Consider the following 25,757-nt stretch of genomic DNA (forward strand, 5'->3'; position numbering starts at 1 on the left):
GATCCATTTATTATTTATTGATTACTAATTATTTTTATCATATTCTCTAGGGTCTCGGTTGGAGAATATCTCCCGAATGATTTGTGGAGTCCAAAATCAACAATGATTGAAAATCCAGTGTACTTATTGAAACTTTCACTGAGCTGTTCATAGCCCATGTTCAAATGGTCAATCTATGGATCACAGCTTCTTCCACTTGAGTTCTGAATATATTCCACAAGAAACTGTATGCATGTAAAAGAGTAGGCATCTAATTACTGCTCTTTCTATAGGCCAGAGATGCTGGCATGCAAAGGTGCAGGAAGGGCCCAGTTGACAATGCAGTCCAGAAATCCAAAGGGCTTTATCTTCAGCCTTTAGCCCTCGCGCATTTGTGAGACATCTACAGATGCATCCTTTTCAACCTGTGGAATTAAACGAAAACCTCCACAGCTCTTACCAAGATTTAATGTACATTTATTCTTAACACGTGGAACATATAGTATAAAGATTTCATACTGAATAAATGATATTCATTAAGCCAAAGGAAAAAGGAGGAATTTACATCAAGTTTTAGCTACATTGTCTGAAATACAAATATGCAGATTTCATAGCACTGAAAAATCTCAAATTGTGTTTCTTCATTATTTTTGAGCTTCAACTGAACCTAAACTTTTTCCACACCTTGATTATAAAGGAAAAACGTGATCTGTTGCTCTCCTTGAACTAGAGCACAACTTTATACATACAGAAACTTGTACATTACCCTCGCAGGATATGGCCGATGGAAATAAAAGCTATCACTTTTTGCTTGACCATGTCATGAAAATTGTAAACCTCATTCTACGAGAGAAGGAAAAAAAAACAACCAACTTTGAGGGTATGTGCATTGTACAACTTCTATATACAATCACAGCTCATGGGCTGTGGCTGCAGTTTAAAATCAGTCAGGAAGAGAAAGAGGAAAAGTTCATACAATCAAGGGGAGTTGTAGATACACACGATACTTTGAGAAGGGGAAAAGCCTTTTTTCACGTTTACTGTAAACTAAAAAATGTTTTAAAACTACAGTTCGCTGCCAAACCAGCATTGTTCAATGTGAAATATTGTTTACAGCTGGTCAAAGGTTACATATGTTTAGGGTCTAATGTTTAGGCTGTCTCCTGCATAATGTATACGACAGCTTCTAATGGGCCACTTTCCAGTGGTTGAATTACAATCCAAGAGCACAGCACTGAACCAAGATTTCCCAAGTCACTTAGCTTCCAAAATTTACCATAAAAATGTTGAAACAGGGCCCTCCAGGGAGGGATGCCCAAGTACGAGGCATTCTCCCAAACTCGCTGCAAGTGACACAGCAACTTTGGTTAAAAAAATTCTGACTTATACACAGGCAGCAAACATTCATATGTTTTTCCCCCCTCTGGTACTTGATCAAAATGACTACAATATCCTTCCATTACTAAGAATGGGTGGGGCAAGTTTTGGGAACAGAGGTGGTTTTTGCATAAATAAAGACAGAAACAGTCGATTCAAAGATCTCCACTCACGCACACACACAGTAAGGTTCCCACAGCTGTCATGACTGGCCGATCATGAAGAGTACATCACAAATTACATTTGTAACCAGTGAGTTCAGGAGAGGCGATACAGAGATATCTAGCAGTCGTGCCTCATGCAACGTGAACTCAGAGTGGTTTTCTTCTACTTTTGCCATTGCTAGCAAGGCCTTGGCTGCCCGCCGCATCATGTCCATACTCGTTGGCTCAATAGGTGCAGTTTGCAAGTGCATCAGGCTGGGCTGACTCTGCTGGAGTTGAGTAGCTGCCAGACTATCCTCCAAAAAGCCCAGTAGATTACTGATGCTTCCCTTACGAACGGCAATTGCTCTGGCAGCCAGGCTGTCTCCTTGTGCCAGATTTGCCAACAGTACCACACACATTTCACGGCACACCTGGCTTTTCCGTTCCCCAATGAGCCGGACCAGTATCCCATAAAGTTTCTCCAAGCGGCTAAACGGAGGCGTCGCCAGGATTAGGTCCACATTATTGTCCTGGATACTAAGTTTACACAAGCTCTCCAGGACGAGTCTCTGGGGAGAGAGCATTGAATTGGGGCCTAGTGTTGGGAAAGGGTCTTGGGCCTCTGCTGCAGGACACACAGCCCAGTGCAACAATCCGTCCAGAAGTGGCAAGCAGATACTCTCTGGATACAGAGACAGGTCCAACTGCCCTGAAATATTGGCCATTGTGACAAGAGTGTTTTCCCGTAATACTTCTAAACAGTCCCACCACCATTCATCACTATCGCAGCTCACACCTTCATCTTCCTCATCCTCCTTCTCGTACGTTAATGGCGCCTGTTTCCGTTCAGGGTGCTCATGATGCTGCAAGATGAGCTTGCCCAAGATGAGCAGTAAGCCGGGGTGCTTTGACATCTCTGCATCGTTGCCAGGCACAAACGACAAGCTGCGAATAATGTTTGATATACAAATACACCGCTTTGCTAAAGAGTCCTGCCAGTCGGCCATCAAACACAATGGCACCTCATCCCGGCTGCAAGGCTCGTCCTCAAGGATTTTGATATTTTTATGATTTTGTGCCTGATGAATAGCAAAAGGAAACTTGTTGTTATCTGTGTCCCCCTCCACTGACCCGTTAGCCACTTCCTTGTTCAAGGAGCCAGGCCTCGCTGACAGAACATCATCCATGGTGGCAGTTATGCTTTTCTCAGACTCCTCGCCGTTTCCTGTTGCCTCGAGGTTTCCTTCTGCCCCCTTTTTATTTTCAGATGTGTACCTTTTCGTGGATCCCTTGTGGGCCAGGGTTCGTTTCCGCACGGGTAACTGCGTCTTACTCTCAAAGTGAGTTTGGATGTGTTCTGTAGTGTCACCTCCTCCAATCTGCCAATGGAGCAAGCCACTGTCAAATTCCTGTACCCTGCCCAATTTATCAGAGTTATCCACCACAAACACATCAGCTTTTCTAACCATTTTCACAGGAACTCTGTCAAACTTGCTGACGTGCTTGGGATTCTCTTCCATACTTTCAGCGACTGTTGCATCTTCAGTTAAATTAGCTGCCATTTCCTCTTCACTGATGTCTTCCCTGTCGTCCTCCACCTCAGGCCCCAATGGTTCTTGTATTTTCCCAAACAGCTCTGGATCCAGGAGTGTCTTTTGGCCAGGATCTCCAATCTCGTACTCCTTCAGAATCCCAAAAATTTCAATCAAGCATCGCCGGAAATATTCCACCAGAAGCTCCAAGAATCCAGGTAACTACGAGAAAAAAAAACAGAGGTGAGGCGACAAGCATAGAACAACACTGTGAAGCAGTGAAGAGCTGGCTTCAGTAAAACTTCACCCTGGTGTCCTTTAACTTGAGTCCCGCGTAAGGGTGGCAAGCAGATTTGGGATCCCATGCTGACTCAATTTTCAATTCACAAATACACAGTACCACTGCACTTTTGGTATCAGTAGTTTAAATTCTGCGATTGCTTACTCAACCGTCTATATACAGCATGTCTCAAGAATTATAGCTCAAAATGGTAGCTCCAAACCTCATTTTCAAGGGTCGCCAGGAAGTGAATACTCATTCCCAAGTGAATAAGTAAAACTCCAGTCAAGTCACCTTTTGCTTCATACAAACTCTTTGTATTAACAACAGAAAGCTTGGGAGCATGGACTCCATGCTGAGCCTCAAGAGATTAAAACTGCAATCATCCTGTGGTGACACCAATGGAGCTCCACTGCATAAATTAATACTGAATAAAACTAATTATCACCATTTTTACTCATTAACTACTTTAGGAAGTTTTACTGTATTCTTTTCAATTTCACCTCCCTTTCTGAAGGCATGCATACAGATTCACAGGCAATGCTTAATCAAGGTCATTATTCATGCAAACCCTGCCGGGACAATTCAGAGAGTCTTACAGCGCAGGACACCATTCAGCTTATGGTGTCCTTGTGAGCTATTTGAAAGGGCTATCCAATTAGTCCCATTTGTTTGCTTCTCTCCCCCCACCCCCCAAGAGACCTTCAAATTTTGCACTTTCAAGTATACATCCAATTCCCTTTTAAGAGGTTAGTATTGAATTTGCTTCAACATCTTTTATACATATATACATTCTATATCACAACAAGCTGCATAAATAGTTCCTCAACTCCCTTGTGATTCTTTTACCAATTACTTTTGATGTATGTACTCTGATTAGCAATGGGCACAACTATTTCTAACTTACTCTTGTCAAAGTCCTTTATGGTTTTGAGACATCTATCAAATCTCCCTTGAACCTTTTCTGATCTGAGAACAACTTCTGCTTCCCCGATCTCTTCACAAAGTGCCATTCTTCCATCCTGATACCATTTGAAGAATCGGACACAATTTTTTTTTTGTCGCTGCTTTATGCCCCCCCCCCCCCTTGTGGGGGATACGTTAAAAGTTTTGGGAGGGAGGGAGGTTGGGGTTTATGTTCCAGCTGACATTTTCTGGGTGGGCAATCTGTTGGTTTTTGTACGAGGGAGGGGTTGGGGCTTTGGGACTCTTTCTTTCTCGTGTGTGTGTGGTGGTGGGGGGAGAAATGACTTTATGTCTTTTCTTTCAACAACTTGCATGGTTTTTCTGTATTTCAAGACTAACTGGAGAAGACAAATAATGTTTGATTTGGCCTACAAGCTTACACCTAACAATATTTAACCCCCATGTAGCATCACAATTACATCAATAGACACACAATGGATGACTGGGTTCTGTAAATTCAGTTCCTAGTGCTACTAATAATCAGACCAATGGGTCTTTTTGCACGTCACCAGGGAAATAAACGTGTATACTGATCTACTGTATGGTCTTGCCAAAGAAAGCCAACTTCAAATCATGCAAACTCATTTTCGCATTAAAAATCAGGCATCAATTAGCTCCTCGCAATGGAATAATTTTCCTATTCCAGAAGCAAACCTTGCACCCTTCTCAGTGAGGCTCATTCAGGTCTGCTCGAACTAGATTCAGCCCCAACCTTTAAATGCCAAACCTCATCTTGCATCAGTTACCTTGTGACCCGAATGAAATGGACAGGTTGATGAATCACAGCAGTCCAAGGCTGGGAGACTTCCTGACTAGTAACAGGAATCACCTTTGTCTAACTCAAAAGGGCAATGGATAACGTGCTACTTGACTTCATCCTTCCGCACAACCATGATTATAAAATATTATGACATGTGAGCAATAATGTCCCAAGAACAATACTGGAGTATTAAAATCCAACAGTAAAAGCAAAGGAAACTGTGGAGGAACAAAGTCTGACATTTCCATTGGAAAGGACAGTGAATGGCAGGGTGGTGTAGTAACCACTCTCTGGTCCTGCTTTTCAAGCATACTTCCACCTCTACCCTACCAAGCCTGGCCTAGCACTCCACAACTGATATCCCACATTCATTTATCAGCAGGACAAGATTTTAAAGGATATAATTACTGGATAAACACTTGATAACTCACAGCAAATGCTGGTGTTATGGCTCAAATGTGATGTCTCAAAATTAATTCACAGGAACCATCATACCAAGAAGCACAATGAATTTAAGTTCAGCTTTAATGTTAAACACATTGGATTGAAGTGTCACATTTTTTGGTAATACTTCAGATGTACGGGCCTCCAAAAATATCAGGACGGCAGCAAAGAAAAGTGTGTTGCAGTCAGAACAGTTGGAAGGCAAAGAAACTTCGAAACGTTTCATTATTAAAATCACATTCTGAGTTGGCTTTGAATCCACCCAAAGTCAACCAAGAGCTCGAGTCGTCACTGCATCCGAGTTTATTCTACCTGGGGAGGCACCGTGGCAGTGGAGTCGTCACTGCATTCAAGTTTATTCTACCTGGGGAGGCACCGTGGCAGTGGAGTCGTCACTGCATTCAAGTTTATTCTACCTGGGGAGGCACCGTGAGCCTTCGGGCCACTTGTCAAAATTAATTAGTATTTCAGATTTCAATCTCAAACTCTAACCCTGAATGCCCCGATTCTGCTTCACACATGCAGGATTTACTTTTCGTCTTAAGAGTGTTTACTTACCTGAGATAATGTGAAGGTGGCTACACTGCTATCGTCGTACAATAAAATATTAATGGTGTCCAAGGCCCATGTACTTTCAGCCAGGAGGCCAGATTTAAGGGACATCATCACTCGCCAAGCTTCTGGGGTGCCTGGGAATAGAACATAAAGAATGATGCTGAAACTACATCCTAGGAAATGCCTACTATATTAACAATGTAGTTTCAATTGTGCATGATACATTATTTGAAACATTTCTCCTCTCCTTTAACTAATGAGATGGTCAAGCTACCTGTACAATCCTGCTAGAAAGCTTAACTCAATATGTAGTAACCACTTTACATATCAGAGTTCAATCCAAAATTCATCCAAACGATTAGATCCTATCTCTCTTCCACAGGGTTTACTCAGAGACCGGACAGCGCTCTTCCCTCACCTCAGTAGGAAAGTGATATGGAGAAGGCACATCATTCCATCTCCATCTTAACTCAATCTACAGAACCTCATCCCTCAAACTCCATGTTCCTCCACCTTCAACAAGCTTGAAATCCAATTTCAGAACAATCTGATTATTTCTTAAATAACCCACCAAACCAGTCCACTAGGTTGCTTAAAACTTCTTAATGTCTACCAATACTGGTATTTTGCCTGCTCTATGGTAGTATGCATTGGAGGCAGTCTTTTGACCCACCATATCTGTTCCACAACCGTAATTTTTCTTGATATGGTGAACATGTTATAGTGAAGGAAAAACTGCAAGTTTTTGACTTGTTTGTTAACTTCACATCTGGCCACATACTACAGCTGAACTGAGCCAGATAACTTTAATCAGAAAATATGCAGACCTACAGAGAATTCCTCAGTGGAGGAAGAGCACAGGGAGGGTCAGTCACTCAAACTCTTAAGCAAATACCAAGTCAGATCACGGTCCATTCATCTCAAATTAAAACTTTAAACAAATTTATAGGGGGAAAAATCTATCTATTCACAAATAATAGGATATGTCACAAATGCAAGCTGATTGTACAATAGTACATGAGCCACTAGTCGGTGGAGATGCACCACCAACACACAGGAGCTTCATGAAGCTTACCCAGCTTGAACAATAAGCATAGACTGGATTGTGACATTATTCCATGTATCATATTTAAGCAATGTTCCAAAGAAAAAGACAGGTTATATTCAAAATTACGTGCAATCACCAATTTATAAAGGGACACCATGTTCCATTCTGGAGTTGGGAAAGAGCTCCTAGTCTACTTGACCTGAACAACACCCACAATCACTTACCAATGTCCTTAGTGGTGAGTCTCCGGCGTGATTTCAAGACTGGTTGAGATGCTTCAACTGAACCGGGAGGGAAGGTGATGTCTCGTCTTATCAGTGGCGGCTGCACAGAGGGTCCAGAAATATGGGATGCCGGCATGGGCGGTCCAACCTTTTGCATCTTCATTCCTGAATGGATAAATGGCGATTTGCTGGGTGAGGTACGGTTTTCCAATGGTCTCTGCATGGGAGCTGGACTGGACACTTGGGAAATATGATTTGGCACCGATGGAGGAGTTTGGTAGGTAGACTGTGATGGTCTTGTGATTGGTGGAAGAGATGCAGAGGGGGTGAAAGATTGCTGACGCTGGTTGACATGGGAAGCCCACTGCCCGTCATGGTTCATTCTCTGATCAGCTCCAATCATCTCCTCAGAACGATTCATGCCATGGTATGCTGGAGCCTGTGGCGGAGTACCAGGACCTTGCCGGCTGGGATAGCTGTAACTCATGTCATTTCGCCCTGGCCACACAGACCCCTGTGGTCCCTCAGGTGGTGACTGCAACGGACCTCCCATCATTTGAGGGGGCACAGGCTGCGAAGTGGCTGTGCCAGGGGGACCTTGCATTCTCTCTCTACCGTACTGAAAAGGAAACTGATTCTGCACTGGCCGGCGATCAGTACCTGGATAGGCATTGCTATACTGGTTATACATATCTTGCTGCGATTGCTGGGCCGAGTAGGACATTCCATATAATTCACCTTCGTGTCTCTTGGCTGGAGGCCCATATGTTCCATCCATCTGTCGCTTGAAGTTCTGGCAAAAATGACAGAAGAATGCTCAGACTTCTTAGACTTCCCACAAGTAAAATGATTCTTGCAGCCTAAAACCTGATAGTTCAAACTCAACAAGGTATTTGAGCAATGCAGAGATCACTTCATGTTGCTGGAAATACACACAACAATTTTCAGTACCTTTAGGCATTTAAACATTGGACAAGTGAACTCCAATGAATAGCTGTGCTCTAAAAATATGCCTGCTCACGCTGATTTGAGAGTTTTGCTACATTTTAAAGTCTGGTTTTATTTTCTCCCCTGAACTAGTTCACTCCACTCAGTGGTGATACAAGTGGTGAACTAAACCCCAAGCACGCAGAAGACCATGAGATATAGGCCATTTGGCCCATCAAGTCTGCTCCACCATTTAATCATGGCTGATCCATTTCAATCTTAGCCCCACTCTCCTGCATTCTCCTCGTATGCCTTCATGCCCTGACTAAATGTCTCTATTACAGATTCTGCTAAACCTACAGTAAGATTAAAACAAAACCAGGATCCCCCAACCCTAATTTCAGTTTATATCCTTCAAAACTCAATGCACAACCTTCCATTGACTTCAGTCTTGATATTTTCAACTAAACTGCAGCAGAGTTTTTAGGGCAAGTCTTTCACATTTCTGTAACTCTGTTTTAAAAAAAAAACATTTTTATTTCATTTGTAAACATTATACCTCCATTCTATAAATGCCACTATTAATTTGGTTTACACACATCATAGTTTTCATTTTAAATACGTCAGATTAACCCTTAAATGTCTAAATCTAAGGAGATACTAGCCTCACTCATGCATCATGTCCTCTTATTTTAACAGGTGAAGGTTTGGTTAACATCTAGAAAATGAATATTGAAATCTTCCATTGCCTGCACAACTCTCCTAGGGCAACATTCCAAAACAAAATTGAAGAATCTAGATTGGACCCAACAGATGCTCCGTACAATTGAAGTAATCCTTCCTCCCCTTTGTTGTCCAACTCTTGAGATAAATGTTTGATCCTCGCTCCTTCTTATTGTACATCAGCTTTTGATAATTCGTAAAACTTAGCACCCACCAGCAGTTCCCTACCGTTCTATGCCATAGACCCCTACAATTAACTGAGGGGACCATGGACGGCAGGTTGGGAACCCCTGACCCTTTTCCATAACACTTTTCTTAGTATTATGCCCTTCTCAAATCCAATGTGGATAACCTTTCAGGATAATAGTTTACAGTTCCTGTTCTGTAGATTTGCTAAATATGCCCACAGAAAAAGAATCTCAGGGTTGTACGTGGTGACATGTATGTACTCTGATAATAAACTCTACTTTGAACTTTATTCGTTTCATCAATGCTCCGTAATTTTAGATCATTACAGAATCAGCATGGGAACTGATGGAAAGACAAGCGCAAATCAGACATATTTCACATCCAGCTTACAAATGCAGCAAGACTGGATTAACTATTATAAGACCATAAGCCACAGGAGTAGAATTAGGCCTTTTGGCCCATTGAGTCTGCTCCCCATTCCATCATGGCTGATTTATTATCCCTCTCAACCTCACTTTCCTGCCTTCTCCCCGTAACCTTTGATGCCGTGACTAATTAAGGACCTATTAACCACCACTTTAAATATACTCAGTGAGACCTTAAGACCACAATGGCCAAGAACTGCAAGTCTAATTACATCAGTGCAGATGGCCCTGTGTGGATCAGAAGATACTCATGGAGGATTAGCTTGACTAATGTGGATTAGGTTTACTCCTCTCTTGTTGCTAATAGCCAAAAACAACACAGAAACCTGTTATTTAAGGACTGACACTGAAGTACAACATAAGATGACCAATGATTGCAGCAATTCGACCCAAATGGTTCAGCAAACACCAACATTTTAAAACAGGAGCCAGCTGATTGAGGCTGACCAGATTTGCAAATCCTTCTGAGTTCTTTTTGAGACATAGTCAGAGTTCCTTATCAGATTTATCTGCCCATGGAACCTACTTGTTGCTGTGGAAACATTCCAGGCTGCTGGTTGGAATACGACTGTCCAGGTGGAGCTCCCTGTCCAGAGTACTGGCTCCCGTAAGGATCATGCCTGGTTGTAGATAGGTAAATCAAAGTTAGCAGCTATAGAAACTACACTGCGACAAAACAAGGCCCACTAGATTTCCTTTGGAAATATTAACTCTTGGTACGAAGTAAGGAACAGACCCATTTAGTAATAACTGGCCTGCTGGGAAAGAACTGTCAGGAAAAGACTGTCAACCAGAGACATCTTAATTGGGGCAGACTGGCTCTGCAGCCTGCAGTCAACAAATGACACAGCTCTAAATTGAACTGAACAGAAACAAACTGAATATTCCTAGACTGTTCCAATGACTCTGTTTTTGTTTTTAACTCATTTTTTCACCATTTGTGTGATTTGTTCTTTTTTTTTGACATTGGGTGTTTGGTGTTTTGTTTGAACGGGTTCCATGGCATTTCTTTTGTTTTGTGGCTGTGTGTGGGAAGACGAATCTCAGGGTTGTATACTGTATACATGCTTTGATAATAAATGTACTTTGAATCTTTGAACTTTTAACAATGCACCAAAGTTTTCAAATTTATAAAAGCAGTTTACTTGGGCTGAGCATCACTATACTTTAACTGTACATCTATGGCTGACTGATAATGAAATCTGAATGAGTCCCCAATGTCAATGGCTCACATTGGTTTGGAAAAATACCACCCAAAGCTGTTAAGTAATCAAATAAAGAAACAACATTATCTCCAATAATTACTCTTTCATCCTCATCCAAGTCAAACAAATTATCTACAATAGTGGTCACCAACTTTTTTAAGCCCAAGATCCCCTACCTCAGCCTTAGTGAAAGGCAAGATTGACCCCAGATCGATTAGTTATACGCATGTGCACCGGGTGGGCAGAAAAGACCGGAAGTAAAACCCCACAACCCAGAAGTAGAAATAATGTATGAACACCAGGGGTCACCGCTCCTTTTTTTGCACAGTGGACCGGTTTAATATTGACAATATTCTTGCGGGACAACTGGGGGGGGGTTAAACACGACCGGAATACAGCGATACTCAAAGCAGGTTCCTTATATCCAGTCTATTCCGCAATTTAGTTTACATGGCTATCAGCACTTGCTTCTGTCCCATTGAAAAAACTCAACGGGTTTGTCTTTAAGTGCAGGGTGCTTGGACTCAAGGTTCAAAGCAGTTTTGAGTGCTTCACTGCCTCATTAGACAACCTCCCACCCGCCCGCCGCCAGACACCTTGGCCAGGTGCGGTTGTTCCCGTGTTGGGGCTGCGGCAGTCGCAGTCCGAAGAAAGCCACCGACCAAGCGAGGAGTGCGACAGGACGCGCGCCCGCCCCACCTTATAGGATCTATCGGCCAAAAAAAAGTTTGGCTCGAGGGATAACTTTTCAGTATATCGCAGCGAGATAGCTGCTCTGATACTTACGAATTAGATCGTCTGTGCCCAAATTAGATCGTGTGCGAATGTTTTAGCACCGGGTTCCCACGAACATTTGGTGTTCGAAACAGGTTCAGAGGCGGTGCCCAAATATCTGTGCTCCAGGCCAGTAGCAACGGCACTTCCCACCGGCCGAGTATCCGAGGCCAACCACTGATCCCTGGCACGAGGGTGTCACTGCGTTTAGGCGACTGATGACCTCGCGTGTGTTCAAGTTCAACAGTAGGTGTGACAGGGAATGAGGAAAGGTGTAGCTGACTCATATCCTTTCCTCGTGGCCCGGCGGCTGGGGACCAGCATGTGGCGGGGGAGCTACACGCATGCGCACTGGGCAGAAAGAATGGAACTAAAACCCCGCAACCCAGACACAATCTCTCAACAGTATTTGTGTATTTATTTTTCTTTCTTTTTTTTTCTGGATCGACTGGGAAAGTCTCACGAACGACGGGGGTTAGCGACCACTAATCTACAACATATCATTCAGCAGAGACCTTTTGTTTAAAAACAAGGCCTTCTTAAGTTAAAGGCTAAACATGCAGCTTTTTCAGAATGTTCTGCACTTACCGCTGCTGAGCTGGGTAACGATTTGGAGAATACATGCTGGAATCTGCATTTACTGACGCATTAGATTGTACTGTCCCCTCTGGACCCATTCCGTGTTCTGACCTGAATAAGTGAGGTTGATGAAAGAAAGCTCAAGATGAAAGTTGGGAATAGAGTTCGAGGGGGACAGGGTAGAAGCAATCTAGATACATGATATTCCAGCACCACCCGATCCAAAGAGCTGGATACATAAAATTCTCGATATAACCAATGGCTACTACAGTGTACAGCTCATAATTTGTTCTCTGGCTTCTGTAATACACTTTCATGACTCCATCCTAAAACAGACATCGTATTGCTCGTTTACTAGGTTAATGAGTAAGGGTGTGGTAAAAGCAAAGAGAATAAGTTACATATTCTTGCCTATTTGTGGCAGTTTGTAACTTGAAACCAGCAGACATAATACCTTGTACTGATCAGTGAGGTAACGCTCAATTTTGCTGAATAATGCTTAGTTTACACTTGGGTGCACTTAATTTCATTGCTTCAAGATTTAAGCTTGCTAATTGCTGATGAAGGATAGAAAAAAGGATTCGACTTTTGGGCCGTTATTGAAGCTGGGGCACGTCATGCAGGTGTGACATCTCTGTAGCGGTTGCAGGCTAACAGCAATAGCTTTGGTTTTGTTTTGCCAATACAGTAGGAACGTTTGCAGGAGACACAAAAAAAGTGGCTGTGTGGTTTTCAAAGAGGAAGAAAGGTTCCGTTTTCAGGAAAGTATATTTTGTTCTGTTAATTCAACACAAAAAATGGTAGAAGGAATTAGGTCCACAATGTGAAGTATACATTTAGTAGGTGCAAAAAGGCAAGGATATATATGCATAAATGGGACACAAGTGGTGCAGAGGAATAAGGGGACCTTAAAATGCAAGTCCACGGACCCTTAAAAGGAAGCAGAATAAGCCAATATGATGCCTAAAAATTATTGTACCTGTTCTTTAATTAACCATGATAAAGAACCTAACAGCGTTGTTTCTGCTACAACTGAACTAAACTTGTTCACTGTGCATTGTTCTGGTCACCACGTTGCATTACATCTAAAATGGAATTGTACTACAGAGAGCTCAGAACAGTTTAATAGGGACAGCTTCAGGATTGGAAGAAATACAGCAATAAAAGAGATCAAATAAGCTACAGTTGTTTTATTTGCAGCCAAGGAAGCAGAATAGAGACCTAAATTATGAGCAGCCTAAATGGAGAGAGCTAGAATGACCTAATAAACCGATTTGATGCATGCTTTTATCAGTCATGACAAAACACACGCAAAAAATCATTTCAACTTCATAGATTAAAAGTAAAATGTAACTTTGATGATCATTTAGCAATGAATAGTGAACTTAGAAAGCTTACAGAAATGTTCTATCTTAGCTTTCATATAGTTCCAGTTTTCTGAATTCCATGAACATTTACCTCCTCTCAAATCCAGATCCATATGCATACTGCTGCCGTGGTGCCATTCCTGTTGCAGGAGGCCGATTATAAGGGTCTCCCATTCCAGTATTGGGAGAGGGTCCAGATGACAAGAAAGGATCTGTTCCAGGAGCTGTTGACAGAAAATAGATTAATCAGTCCGCTCTTCTACTCATCTCAACTTATCTCAACTTTACCTTCCTGCATTATCTCCATATCCCAAAATGAACATGCTCAATTAAACATCCAGAGAATCTCATATAGTCTGTTCTCAAACAGTTGTAATAGCTGGAATCTTCACTTTAGATTTGGTGGTCCCAGTTTTTAAATTTCCTACACATTTATCTAACACGTATTATGGTTATTAAAAGTTAGATTATTAGATCAGCCCATTGTAAGATTACTTTGTCCTATTAACTGCACATCAGTTCAACTACTTAGAACAATGTTCTAAGCTGCAATAAGAGGTCCGCCTGCATCTATCCAATTCAAACAAAGATAGCACTGCACATCATAGTGCAGGATGTCCGATGAAAGGACAGGATTTTGCAGTGGCCAAGAGCATCGTAACAGTCACAGAATGACACAGAATTTTAGCAGTTTTTTGATTCAATTTAAAACTCTAATTACCCACCATGTCAGTTGCTTTTTAAAGAAACAGCAAAAATAAATGAAGTTACTGTAATTTCATTTGGTTCCTACAAGGCACAGAAGTTAGTTTTCTCAGTTCAAGAGATTGCCTCCCAGATCATCCAGACAACGTTTCCCTTATAAAACAAGTCACCTTCAGTGCCAGGAGTTAACCTGAATGGAGATCCAAGGGCCAAAGATAGGCATATCTAGAAATGGAAATTAAATTAAATGTCCCCACCGCAGACACAGCAATCAATCTCCTTAACAAGAGTATTAAATGTGCCCAAATTGTAAGCTATTCTGCCACAATAGCACTCGTCTCTCACACCAAGGCGAGAACCTACACTGATGGTCTTCAACCACTGAAAGACGTAGTTACCAAGGTGAAATTAAGGTCTACCTGCTCCAGAAACTTACAGGATAAGAAAACATTTGTGCTAGCCTCCCTGCAATGTGCAGGCGAGTGCAGGGCATTGGGGAGGCTGCATAGACTGAGTAACTACCCCGTCAAATATTCATTTAATGCAAAGCAGTGGAGTGATCTGCTGGATGTCAATGTCCTTACCATTGCCTTAAAATACACATGGCCTTCTGTACTCGTAAGTAAACTTAAAAACCCATAAAACTTGAAAAGAGTTCAAAAGTTCCAAATAACTAAAAGAGACAATGGATTACAGTCCAAATGTTGCTGTGACCTTGCTTCAGGACTTAGAAAGCACAAATGGAAAATTAATAATATTAATAAAACCACACAGAACAGGCCATGGAACATAAAAAGCTAAAATTGTCTGATCAGCAAAAACAAAGCTATCACTGCAACATATTCTGCTATTTGTTCCGTGACTGTCTAGTTCAACCTCTCAAATGTAATATTATAGTTGCTATTTAACATAAAACCACATGAAAGAATATGTAAATAGGGGAGGATGAGGGGTGAAATAGCTTTTTGACTATTGAGAGCTGCTTACGACCTGCTGCACACCTGAACTGTCTTGTCAGGAGTTTAAGAATTTGAAGGATAAATAAAAAAAAACTCAAAGGAAACAAAAAATAAATAAACACACACACACACAATAAACTGATAGTTAGCATTGCTGCCTGGTAGCTCCAAAGTGACCTCAGAGCCCTTTCTGGGGAGTTTGCAAGTTTCCCATGACTGCATGGGTTTTCAGCATTTTCCTCCCACATCTGTGCTGCAAGCTTAATTGACTGCTGTACACTACCCTTACCATATGTACGCAGCAAAATAAAGTGTGTAATTGATGGGATTGAGAGAGATAGTAAGTATCAAAGCCACAAGGCACAAGAAAAAGGGAGTGGTGCCATTGTGAAGCTGGCAGATTGCCCCTTCATGGCAACAAAACAAGGCTTCTATAGGGTCTCTTGCAGGGAGAAAAGAATTTATAATAGTGGATAAGGCAACTGTAGAGGAATTAAATACTTTCTGCCTGTCTTCATGGAAGACTAATAAAAATGTACCAGGGCTCATGTGCAAGTGAGGAAATGAAAGGAATTGATATTAGTAAAGAAATACTACAAGTAAATGGGTCTAAACATTGATAAATCGATTAATAAATTGATAAAGGTTTACATCACAAAGCCTTGAAAGACAAGGATTTGGAAGTGGTGGATGCTCTAGTTAATGCATTAAAAAAAGACTCTGGAACAGATTCTTCGTACTGGAGGACATCAAATCTAACCTCAATGTTGGGCAACGTCAACTTGGGTTTAAAGGGTAGATATGCTTGACAAATCTACTGGAGTTCCTTAAGGATATTTCCAGTAGAAAAGAAGTGGATATGTGACTGGTTTTAGAAACAACTTTCAAGGAGAGCCTGTACAGGAGGCTGACGAACACGGAGAGGACAATTGGATTGAGTTGGTTCGCAGATAGAAAACAGTAGGGTTCTTCTTGGGCAGGTAGGCTAAGATAAGTGAAAACCACAGGAATCAATGTCTGACTACTCTCAATCTACAATCAACAAAAATAAAGTGAAAATGTAAGATGACATGAAGACGCAAAGAGGGTGTAAGGGGATATAGAGACAAGTGACCAGAACACAGCAGATGGAAAACACCTTGGGAAAATACAGTGTTATCCAAACTAGTAACACACAGAAACACTGTATATTTTCAAATGTTGTTCATAAGGGTCTGAATCATCTTGTACATAAATGACTGGAAGTTAATATGTAAATACAGAAGATAAACAGATAAATAGAAATTAGGGTTTGTTGGAAGAGGATTTGAGTACAGGCAGATGTCCCACAAAACTACATTACATCTTGATGCGACCAGACATACATTTTGATATAGTCATGGCCTTCATCCTAAAGTATATCCTTGCTATAAAGGAATTAAGCAAAACTTCTCTAAACTGATTCTTGGGATTGAGAGGTCTGTTACTTGAAGTACTCCAGTAGGTTAGGCCTCATTCTGTTTCAGAAGAATAAGAAATGGCCCAATCAAGATATACAAGCAGTTGGAGGAATGGAGAGAGTAGATGAGGGATCACAGTCACAAAGGGATGTGTTAGGCAGGATCAAAATGAGGAGCAATGTCTTCACTTAGGTGGTGGTGTATTGCTGGAGATTCAATCCAAGGCAGCTCTGGAAACTCAGTCATCAATTGCTTTCAAAAACAGATATTGACAGATTTCTAAATATTAGATGTATCAAGGGAAAAGGGAGTAGCATGGGAATATGCTGTGATAGAAGATCCAGTGGTGATCTTGTTAAATGGCAGAGGTTATTTTACAGCTAGGCTCTTTCAATAATCCTACACTTTGTTGACTGAATCACTTTTCCTGAGGTTTTTATTTCTAAAGTTTACGTTTGTTGTATTATGAATTATTTAAAATACAGCAAAACACTCCAGTTTGTGCCGCTTGTTTGTACCACCAGACCTGGACATCCAAGTTTGAGAGAGTGGAACTGCTTCTCCATTTTAAAAACTTTCCCACACAAGGTTTCCTGTCACCATCAGACACAATGAACAATCACCACCATAAAACACTTAATCCACCACATCTACGATCTAGTGGCGCTGGAATAGCAGATTTTCTGGACTATCAGATATTATTTTATTAATTTAATTCTTGTTTAAATGTAGTACAATAGCATTCCAGTGAACTTGCTAAGTTTTAGAAGAGTGTAGAAACAGAGGCCCTGGTAGTGCATGGGGGATTCAGATGCCAAAGCTGATTGGATAGTGGATTACAGTTTTACTATACATTGCTTTACATTACTGTACAAGCTTTTAAAATCTAATTTCCCAATCTACCTTGGATAATTTCTCATTGAATCAATAATCATTAGTCCTGTTATGCTCATCATTCTATAGATTTTTGAGTATTCCCACAAGAAAATGAATCGCAGGGTTGTACATGGTGACATGTATGTAATAAATTTACTTTGACTTTTAACTCAGTGCACTTTGACTCTAGTTTTGCATTTGATTAAATCATTTTCAAACTCAGTAAAATCAATCTCTTACAACCCTTCTTTAAAATAAACTTCACAATTAACTCAAATCACTGCACAATACCAAGTTTAGTGCAGTCTAATTCTTGGTCTCTCAGCTTACAGATCTAGCAAACACCATCTTCATTAAATTCCAGGATCTTGTCATTAGTATTACTGCAAATATGGTTGAAAAGTCTACACAAGAATTAAAATCTCATATTTAATTTGACCTCTCCTATTCAGGTTCATTTCCTGACAAAAGTACTGGGGATCTCTATAGCAAGCTCACTCGTATCTCCTGTCTCTTTTACTAAAATCCAAGCTAATCGTGCATTTTGATTTTTAAGCTTCAAACTTAATTGCAACTCAAATGAAAAAATACGAATACTGTTTGTAAGATTTGTAGTTTACCATACATTACAAAATCAAAACTTCTCTAAGAGTGTGGTAAAAAGCAGTCGGTCAGCCAATTCATTAGTCATTTCTTAAAATGTTCTCATTTCAGGAAATAATCTTAAAACTACTCCTACCTTTCCTCATCCCACCAAATGGATCTTTGTTCGGTTCGTATGGCATACGGGGGATTAAGTCCGTGGTATTCATGCTGGGTGGGTAGGCAGGATTTTGAGAAACAGTGGACCTCTTTTGGAAAGCTGGGTCACTGGTGTCTGCAAATGGATCCTGGACACTCACAGAGTTGCTTCTGAATTTTAACAAAAATATAAAGTAGTTGAACACAGATCTTTGATAAGACGGTAAAATTTCATAAACAGCAGCTGACAAACAAATGACTTTAGTTAGTAATGGAGAGTAGCAAGAGGCAGTGGGAAAAGCAATCAGTTCAACTGGATGTCACATACTCCCTTCCATGGGCTGCTAACACACAAGTGGGCCAACCACTTGCCCCCAGTGTATCACTGCACCATAAAACCAATTTTACCTCTCCTCTATTTACGGTACAGTCTTTATTGAACTTTCCTTGGAGTTGTCAGCTCCAGTCTTCACCCTACCAGCTTGTGCTTTGGAAATGGATGAAGCAAAGCAAACACAGCTCAATCACTATTGCAGTATCTGAACCACTATTCAGATATGTGGCCACACTTACAGGTTTCCCCTAACGCATCCCTAGATGGTGCTGGTTAACACACAAACAGTGCAATTCACTGCATTGTTTTAAGAATGACATTGAGTATGAATGTCCAGTTCTCTTCAGCAAGCAGAGAAGTTGGTGAGTACCACTGTGTATGATATGCACTGGGATCATGAGAGGTATGTAATGTGCACCCTCAGGAGTCTGAACCGCCTGTAGTTTCTACAGCTGTGCTGCCGATGTAAAGAGGTTTGTGTCATGCGAGTTCTTCTAAAGTTGATAACCATTGCCTTTGTCTTGTTAACAACGAGGAAGAGGTTATTTGCCCAGCATCAGGCCTCGAGCTCTTCCAACTCTTCTCTGTATGCCGTCTCATCAATGTTGGTGATGAACCCCACTACCACCATGTCATCAGCGAACTTGATGTGATTGCTCAGATGTTTGGCCGTGTGAGCAGAGTGTAGAGCAGTGGGCTCAGCACACAGCCCTGGACAGGGGCACTTGTGCTGAGGTAGATGGGGAGGGAGGAGCAGTCTGTTTGTTAGGAGGTCCAACACCCAATTGCATAGTTGTGTACTTAAACCGAGGAGGAGGAGACTGTTCATCAAGGTCTGTGGGACAATGGGGTTGAATGCTGAACTAAAATCCAGATACACCATTCAGACACAAGTGTCCTTGTTTTCTAGGTGTGTCAGGGTCAGGTGCATGATCAATGCAATGGAATCTGTTGTAGAGCAATTTTGTTAAGTATATTGGTACGGAACAGTTCAGCACAGGTACAGGCCATTCGGCCCACAATGTTGTACATATGATATATAAATGAATCTGAATTAGTTGATCAGCTGATCAGATCCAGGAAACGCAATCACACTGAGAAGGTCAACACGATTACTTGACATGATTCAGTGTGCCTTTTACATGATAACTTTACCCACCTGGATCCTGGCATTGGCTGCATATGGCTATGGGGTGTTGAGACGGGCGTTGGTGGCTTTAAATCTCCTCCTTCTGCCATTGAGCTGCTGGTGGACTGAGGGGTCTGCGGGCCCTGCAGGGAACCTGAACCAGCTGCAACAAAAACAAAAGGTCATCTTTGTTATAAAGGGGTGATGATGGCCCACGGACCACATAAACCAGGGGTTCCCAACTTTTTTCTTATGCCATGGACCAATACCGTTAAGCACGGGGTCTGTGGACCTCAGATCGGGAACCCCTAACATGAACCATGACAAAACATGCAAGATGTGAAGAGGAAGAGGCCGAGAGAGTGAAGAGGGATAGGACCGAGGGGAGTGAGAGGAGTTGAAAGAGAGAACAAGTAGAACTCTATTGAGAGGGGAAGTGGCTTTGAAAAAAAGAGGCAAGATGACCAGAGGGAACAGACCAGTGGAGTGTGGGTTTACAAATAAATGGGAAAGGGGGGACAGTTGGAAAAGTCAGTGGATGGGGAAGGTTGACCTAGAGAATTCTGTGTTAGGCAGCTGGTAGGGAAGGCAAATAATAAAAGGAGAGCAGGGGTCTGAGGGACTGAATGAGTGGGTAGAGAAATGACCAGTTTCTTTACCTAGGGGTTCTTTTTGGGGGGACTGAATACCACTTCACCAGGAGAGGGGCTGTGTATTTTATTTTTATTGAGATGCAGCCCGACAAAGGCCCTTCGAGCCACACTGCCCAGCAAACCCTGAACTAACTCTAGCTAATCACAGGCCAATTTATAATGATCTACCAACCGGTAGGTCTTCGGACTGCGGGAGGAATCCAGAGCACCCGGAGGAAACACACAGTCACAGGGAGAACGTACAAACTCCTCACAGACAGCGGTGGGATATGAACCCTGGTCGCTGAGAGAGGGAGGCGTGGGGTCTGGAATTAAAAATTAATCCGACCTATTGCTCAGAGCAGGGAGAAAAATAAAATCAATGAAACTCTAAAACAATTACTCTGAAAAACTGTTTAATTATGTTCAGATTCTATTCATGTGGGCAGCCACAAAGTTGGAACGACAGCATTAATCAATATTTCCTTGCATTCTTCTGACATAAGAGATTATCATGACATGTCATGGATGGCACTGCTCAGATATACTCCAGTGAGTGCATTCGTCATTATGCACTCTCTGGTATTACAATAGTTTCGATGATTCACACTGCTATTAATTAAATGTGAGCAAAGGTCAACAGGAGTGCATTATTTACACCCAGCCCTCTTTCACCTTTTCACCCTGCTCAGTCAGGGGATTCCCCTCCTGCTTAGTGACTTGTCACTGCCTTAAGAATGCAGTGGGCTCCCCTTACTGTGTAATATGGGAATTAGGTTACATTGCAGTCAGTGTGCTTCATTCACTTTCTAAATGCGTTTCCCATTCATCATCTCTAAGGTATCTCCAGGGAAGCTGGGATGGCAACATGCAAAGCAGTCAGCTGGAATGCCATATGAGCTAATGGGCAGGGCTGACATTCTTGCAATTCCTTCCTTTTCCCATACAATCCTCCATGCAGTGTTCACACAGATAATGCCCATGTAAGGACAGGCTTCACCAGACTCAAATCACCGACTCAAGTCACCCAGCGGAATTGTTACTGAAATAAAGAGTCCAACCAAATACCAAATTCACTGTAACATTACAGTGGCAGACTGACATTTACCTAAAGCAGCAGGGAGAGGTGGCCTACATAGAACAATTGAACAAGTGGGAATGCTGAGCCTCCTGTACATGACGGCAGCTGGACTACACAACAACTCCTCAGGCCCAGGATTTCTCCTTCAGACAACAAACATTCTTCTATTAACTGCTTCTCTCATCAAATGCTGGTGTGCTGTACATTTTCCAGTATTTCAGTAATGAACTGCATATTTTTCTCCAATCAAAACATAATGGCAACATAAACAGCAAAGGGACAATGTCCCTTGTGACCCAGATACCTAAAGTTCAAGTGCTACTTTTAAGTAAAATGAGGAAATGCTTGGATCCCAGTTTTAAAGTGACTTACTAGCACTAGTGAAAGGCAGCCTGAAAGAGGAAGGACTGAGAAAGACAATGGATATGGAAAGGGAGAAAGTATCAAGATCTCAGGAAAATTAGAGCAAAAAATAAATATGCGTGCACGGACAGGGTAAATAAATTCAAACTCCAAACTATGATCACCATCCCTCCAGTAGTTCATCACTGTACTTTGACTCTTCCCAATAAACTGCAAAGTTAAAATGCACACCTTTTTCCTGCTAAATTAACCCCAGCTACAAATGCCTGCTACTTGTTCAACTGCATGTTCAATAGTCTGAAATATGGAAACCTAATGACCAAAAAATTCTTCACTAGGTTGTTATTAACCTATTTTCATGTCGGCAGCATGGAACTCCTTAATAAAGAAATAAGTTTATTTTAATACAAATCTTATGAGACCAAACTGAAGGATTTGCTAAACAGTGTTTGTGAGTAGCTCCCTCACAAAGGAAATGTGAAATAATTAATTCATACTGTTTCGTTTCACCCTTCCATTCAGCACACACTTTAGCCATACAGCAGGCAGCAAACCTGAATTAGCAAACCAATCCTCAAAAGCAAAGCCCTCACACTCACCAGGCGAAGGAGGTTGTATCTTTGGTTGTTGCTTTTTGGAATCGGTGGCTGCAAAGATGTCGGGTGGAGGATCTTCTCCTCGTTCAATCTTACACTCAAAGGCAAACAGACACTGGATATATTGTTTCTTCAGAGAGCTGGCTGCACTGCTTGAAGTGCCCACGTTCAGATTGGTGGCCAATTCACGCCATTTTTTGTTTTTATTCACCTGCAGCATAAACTACTGTTTAGTATTGGGATACTTCAAAGATATAGATCACAGTATGAAAAAAATACACCACCCTCTACTAAGATATACTGTTTATCATCAGGAAAATGGATCTTAACTGCCCCTTTAACACTAGAGAAATCCTTTTTTTCCACCTTGTTTCCCAATCCTAAAGAGTCCCAAATCTGAAACGTTAATCATTAGTCTTTACACAAATGCTGTCTGACTTGCTGAGTATTTCTAGCAGAATGTTTTAAATTCAAATTTTCTGTATCTGCAGTTTCTTTTGGATTTTCACTTGATTAATAACCAACACCGAGGTTGAGAAGCATTCATCTGAGGTATGTAATTACAGAAACAAAACCACTGCAAACAGAACACAGCAGTTTTTATAATTTAACCAGTACTCGCACAGTACTGCACATTAGTTGAGCTCTTTCAAATGAGATGTTAAACCAAGGCCCTTCCTTTACAGTGAATGCAAGATTCCATCTGAATCTCCCCAACATCCTGACCAACGTTTATTCCTCAATTATCAACAAAAAGATCACATCAGAGTTCCATGCTAATTGTGGAAACACCTTGGATTCCTGCAACTAACCAGGAATTACATTTCAGAAGCAATTCATTCGTTACAAGCTGGAGTCAGGAAGAAATGAAAGATGCTATATAAATGCCCAATTTTCCTTTTAGCTAAATTACCATACTCTGGCAAGTATCATTGTGGAGTGGCATATCAATATTGAGGCTTGGAAACGGAAGCTCTATTCACACCCCTGTTTCCCACAATATACTGAAATAACAATCTCAGGAGCTTATACAGGAGTAACCCCTTACTGCAAATGGAACAGGTCTGGTGGGAATGTCAGGCTGGGTCAAGATAGATAGGTAAATATCTTAAATCAGGGGTTCCCAATCTTTTTTAGGCCATGGACCAATACCATAGGGGTTCATAGATTGCAGGTTGGGAACCCCTGTCTTAAATGAAGACGGCCCATAAAGTTATTAAAAAGATTATATATAACTTTTCTCTCTTGCTCTCTCTGAAAGTTACCCTATCCCCTCCTCAACCTGCCTAGACCCATGCAACAAGACAACAGCTTTTTTCAAGTTACTCATAATCCCAATTTTGACAGGCAGGTTGTCCTAGGATTATTTTTTTCCCACCTTATCCCCCTTACCCTGTCCTACAAACAGGAACATACCATAACTCTTAACTATCAACCAGCTCACAGAACTCACCCATTCAATAACACTGAATGTTCTAGTATTGCTTCCAAATTCTTCAATGATTTGAAATGCACAAAAAGTTTTGAAATACTTCAAACATTCTACTTCTGTTTGAGGTGAAAAACACTGCACAGACCTATTAAAATTCTATCCACCTACCAACGATTCAAATGAATTCTATTTTATTAATGAAATAATGAGTGACAGATGGTACTTTTGGAATTCCACATATAGTTATCACTGGACACTGAAAATAAGGCTCTATCAGAAATGTATTCACACACAATCCATTTTAAATTTGAAATTACTGGGCCAAATTGAGCAGAAATGTGTTTGGAATTATTTTGATCCATCCAAGCCTCTCCCCACTTTACATGAAAGAACTGCAAGGTGGGATATTATTTCTGTAAACGCTTTAAACTGAGTATTACTATCCTTTGCAGGAAGTATTGTGCAGGGTAAACAAGGATACATTTATTTCCTTGTAGCCCAACAAGCTGCATTGTCCTGCAAGCCATCTATTTAACCCTTACCTAATTACAGGACAATTTACAATGACCAATTAACCTATTAACTGGTATGTCTTTGGACTGTGGAAGGAAACCAGAGCATCCAGAGGAAATCCACATGGTTATGGGGAGAACGTACATACCCCTTACAGACATGTAAACAAGTTTGGCAAAATAAAGCTCTAGTAGGGATGGAACAAAGCAAAATTTTCAGTGAAGTTCCACAATGAGGCTGAAGTTAAAAACTGTTTCACACTCACCTGTGTTAGTCCCCCAATATCTTTGACGGACATATAAAGTCGATAAAGGTCCAATGGTTTCCTTCCAACTGCAGGGAGATTCATCATCATTGTGCCCTTCTCTTCCATAAAGGCAAAGTACCTATCAATCCACATCTTTCGCTCTGGCTCTCCACCCAACTCATACAGTTTTGCGATTTTTTCATTAGTGGTGGTGGAAGAGCTAGTCTTCTGTAGAGACAGATTCATCAGTAACTAAACAGTTAAACCAAACTCAGTAAGACACAGAAATCAGGTAGCCCGAGTTTAATAACGGTAATCCATGCAGATTAAAGCACCTGAGCATGAGTATATAAGCAGAGGCAGACAAATGGTCCACACAGTTAATATACTATTCCAATAATACATTAAAATAATCATAAGGAGCAACCTAACTCTGGAGAAAACAAAAGCTAAATTATAGCAGGATTCAATACAATTTATAAACAAATAAACCACCTGTTCCATACAGGAGGCAAATACACTAAGGTTACAACATAATTTATATGAAAGGCCCACTCATAACCTATTGTGATCTGAAAGGCAATGTGATGAGGTCAATAGCACCATAAATATCTGTCCATATTATCTAGTTTCTTTTTCCAAAAAGCTATTGCGCTTCCCATTGATCAGATCATACCAGGATTGGTTCAGGAAGGTGGTGGTAGTTGCTACCCTTTGAGTGTCATAATATTAGTGGGAACTAAATGAATTTACTCAATAAAAATAGACAAAGTACAATGGCTGATGAGTGAACTCATCATCCAAGTGTGAGGAAAGAGCGAAGTAAATGTTACTCTCATTGAATAAGCTGCACTTGATACTGTGCCAAGTAACATTGGCACTGGATGTTTGAAGACCAAATTGCTAAATCCTAATCAATAGCTACCCTTCATTTCATTCTCAAATTTATCAAGATCATATTATACAAGACAATGGTGGTACAGGGTTACAGATAAATTAAAGCCCTAGATAAATAGGAGCTGTTGTTAATTGTTAACCACGGCATCATTAGGTCTTTCCACCTCATTCCCCAGAAACACATGTACTGTGCCCACCCCAATTAATGTTGAAACTCAAATGCAGTAGCGTCAAGTCAAAGAGCAATCTGCACAAGAGGCTTTACCATCCATGCTAAATTGATATTTTTTCCGGTGAATAACACGTCTGTGAT

At 41.2% G+C, this 25,757-nt stretch overlaps 1 protein-coding gene across 2 annotated transcripts in view; it reads right to left on the bottom strand.

Annotated features, from left to right (window-relative positions):
* Nucleotides 1-440: 440 nt before the first annotated feature.
* LOC140719717 (AT-rich interactive domain-containing protein 1A-like) overlaps nucleotides 441-25,757 on the bottom strand; it is a 121,109-nt gene continuing 95,792 nt past the window's right edge. For both annotated transcript variants that reach the window (XM_073034529.1, XM_073034528.1), the window contains exons 11-20: nucleotides 24,566-24,775; nucleotides 22,359-22,566; nucleotides 19,714-19,846; nucleotides 18,219-18,391; nucleotides 13,592-13,724; nucleotides 12,143-12,244; nucleotides 10,102-10,195; nucleotides 7,312-8,104; nucleotides 6,043-6,173; nucleotides 441-3,256 (exon numbers count right to left, since the gene is read on the bottom strand). In XM_073034529.1, coding sequence (XP_072890630.1) covers nucleotides 1,559-3,256; nucleotides 6,043-6,173; nucleotides 7,312-8,104; nucleotides 10,102-10,195; nucleotides 12,143-12,244; nucleotides 13,592-13,724; nucleotides 18,219-18,391; nucleotides 19,714-19,846; nucleotides 22,359-22,566; nucleotides 24,566-24,775 — 3,675 coding nt within the window. In that variant the 3' untranslated portion in view covers nucleotides 441-1,558. The remainder of the gene's footprint in view (nucleotides 3,257-6,042; nucleotides 6,174-7,311; nucleotides 8,105-10,101; nucleotides 10,196-12,142; nucleotides 12,245-13,591; nucleotides 13,725-18,218; nucleotides 18,392-19,713; nucleotides 19,847-22,358; nucleotides 22,567-24,565; nucleotides 24,776-25,757) is intronic.

This window comes from Hemitrygon akajei, chromosome 32 (genome assembly GCF_048418815.1).
Source record: "Hemitrygon akajei chromosome 32, sHemAka1.3, whole genome shotgun sequence".
NCBI lineage: Eukaryota > Metazoa > Chordata > Chondrichthyes > Myliobatiformes > Dasyatidae > Hemitrygon > Hemitrygon akajei.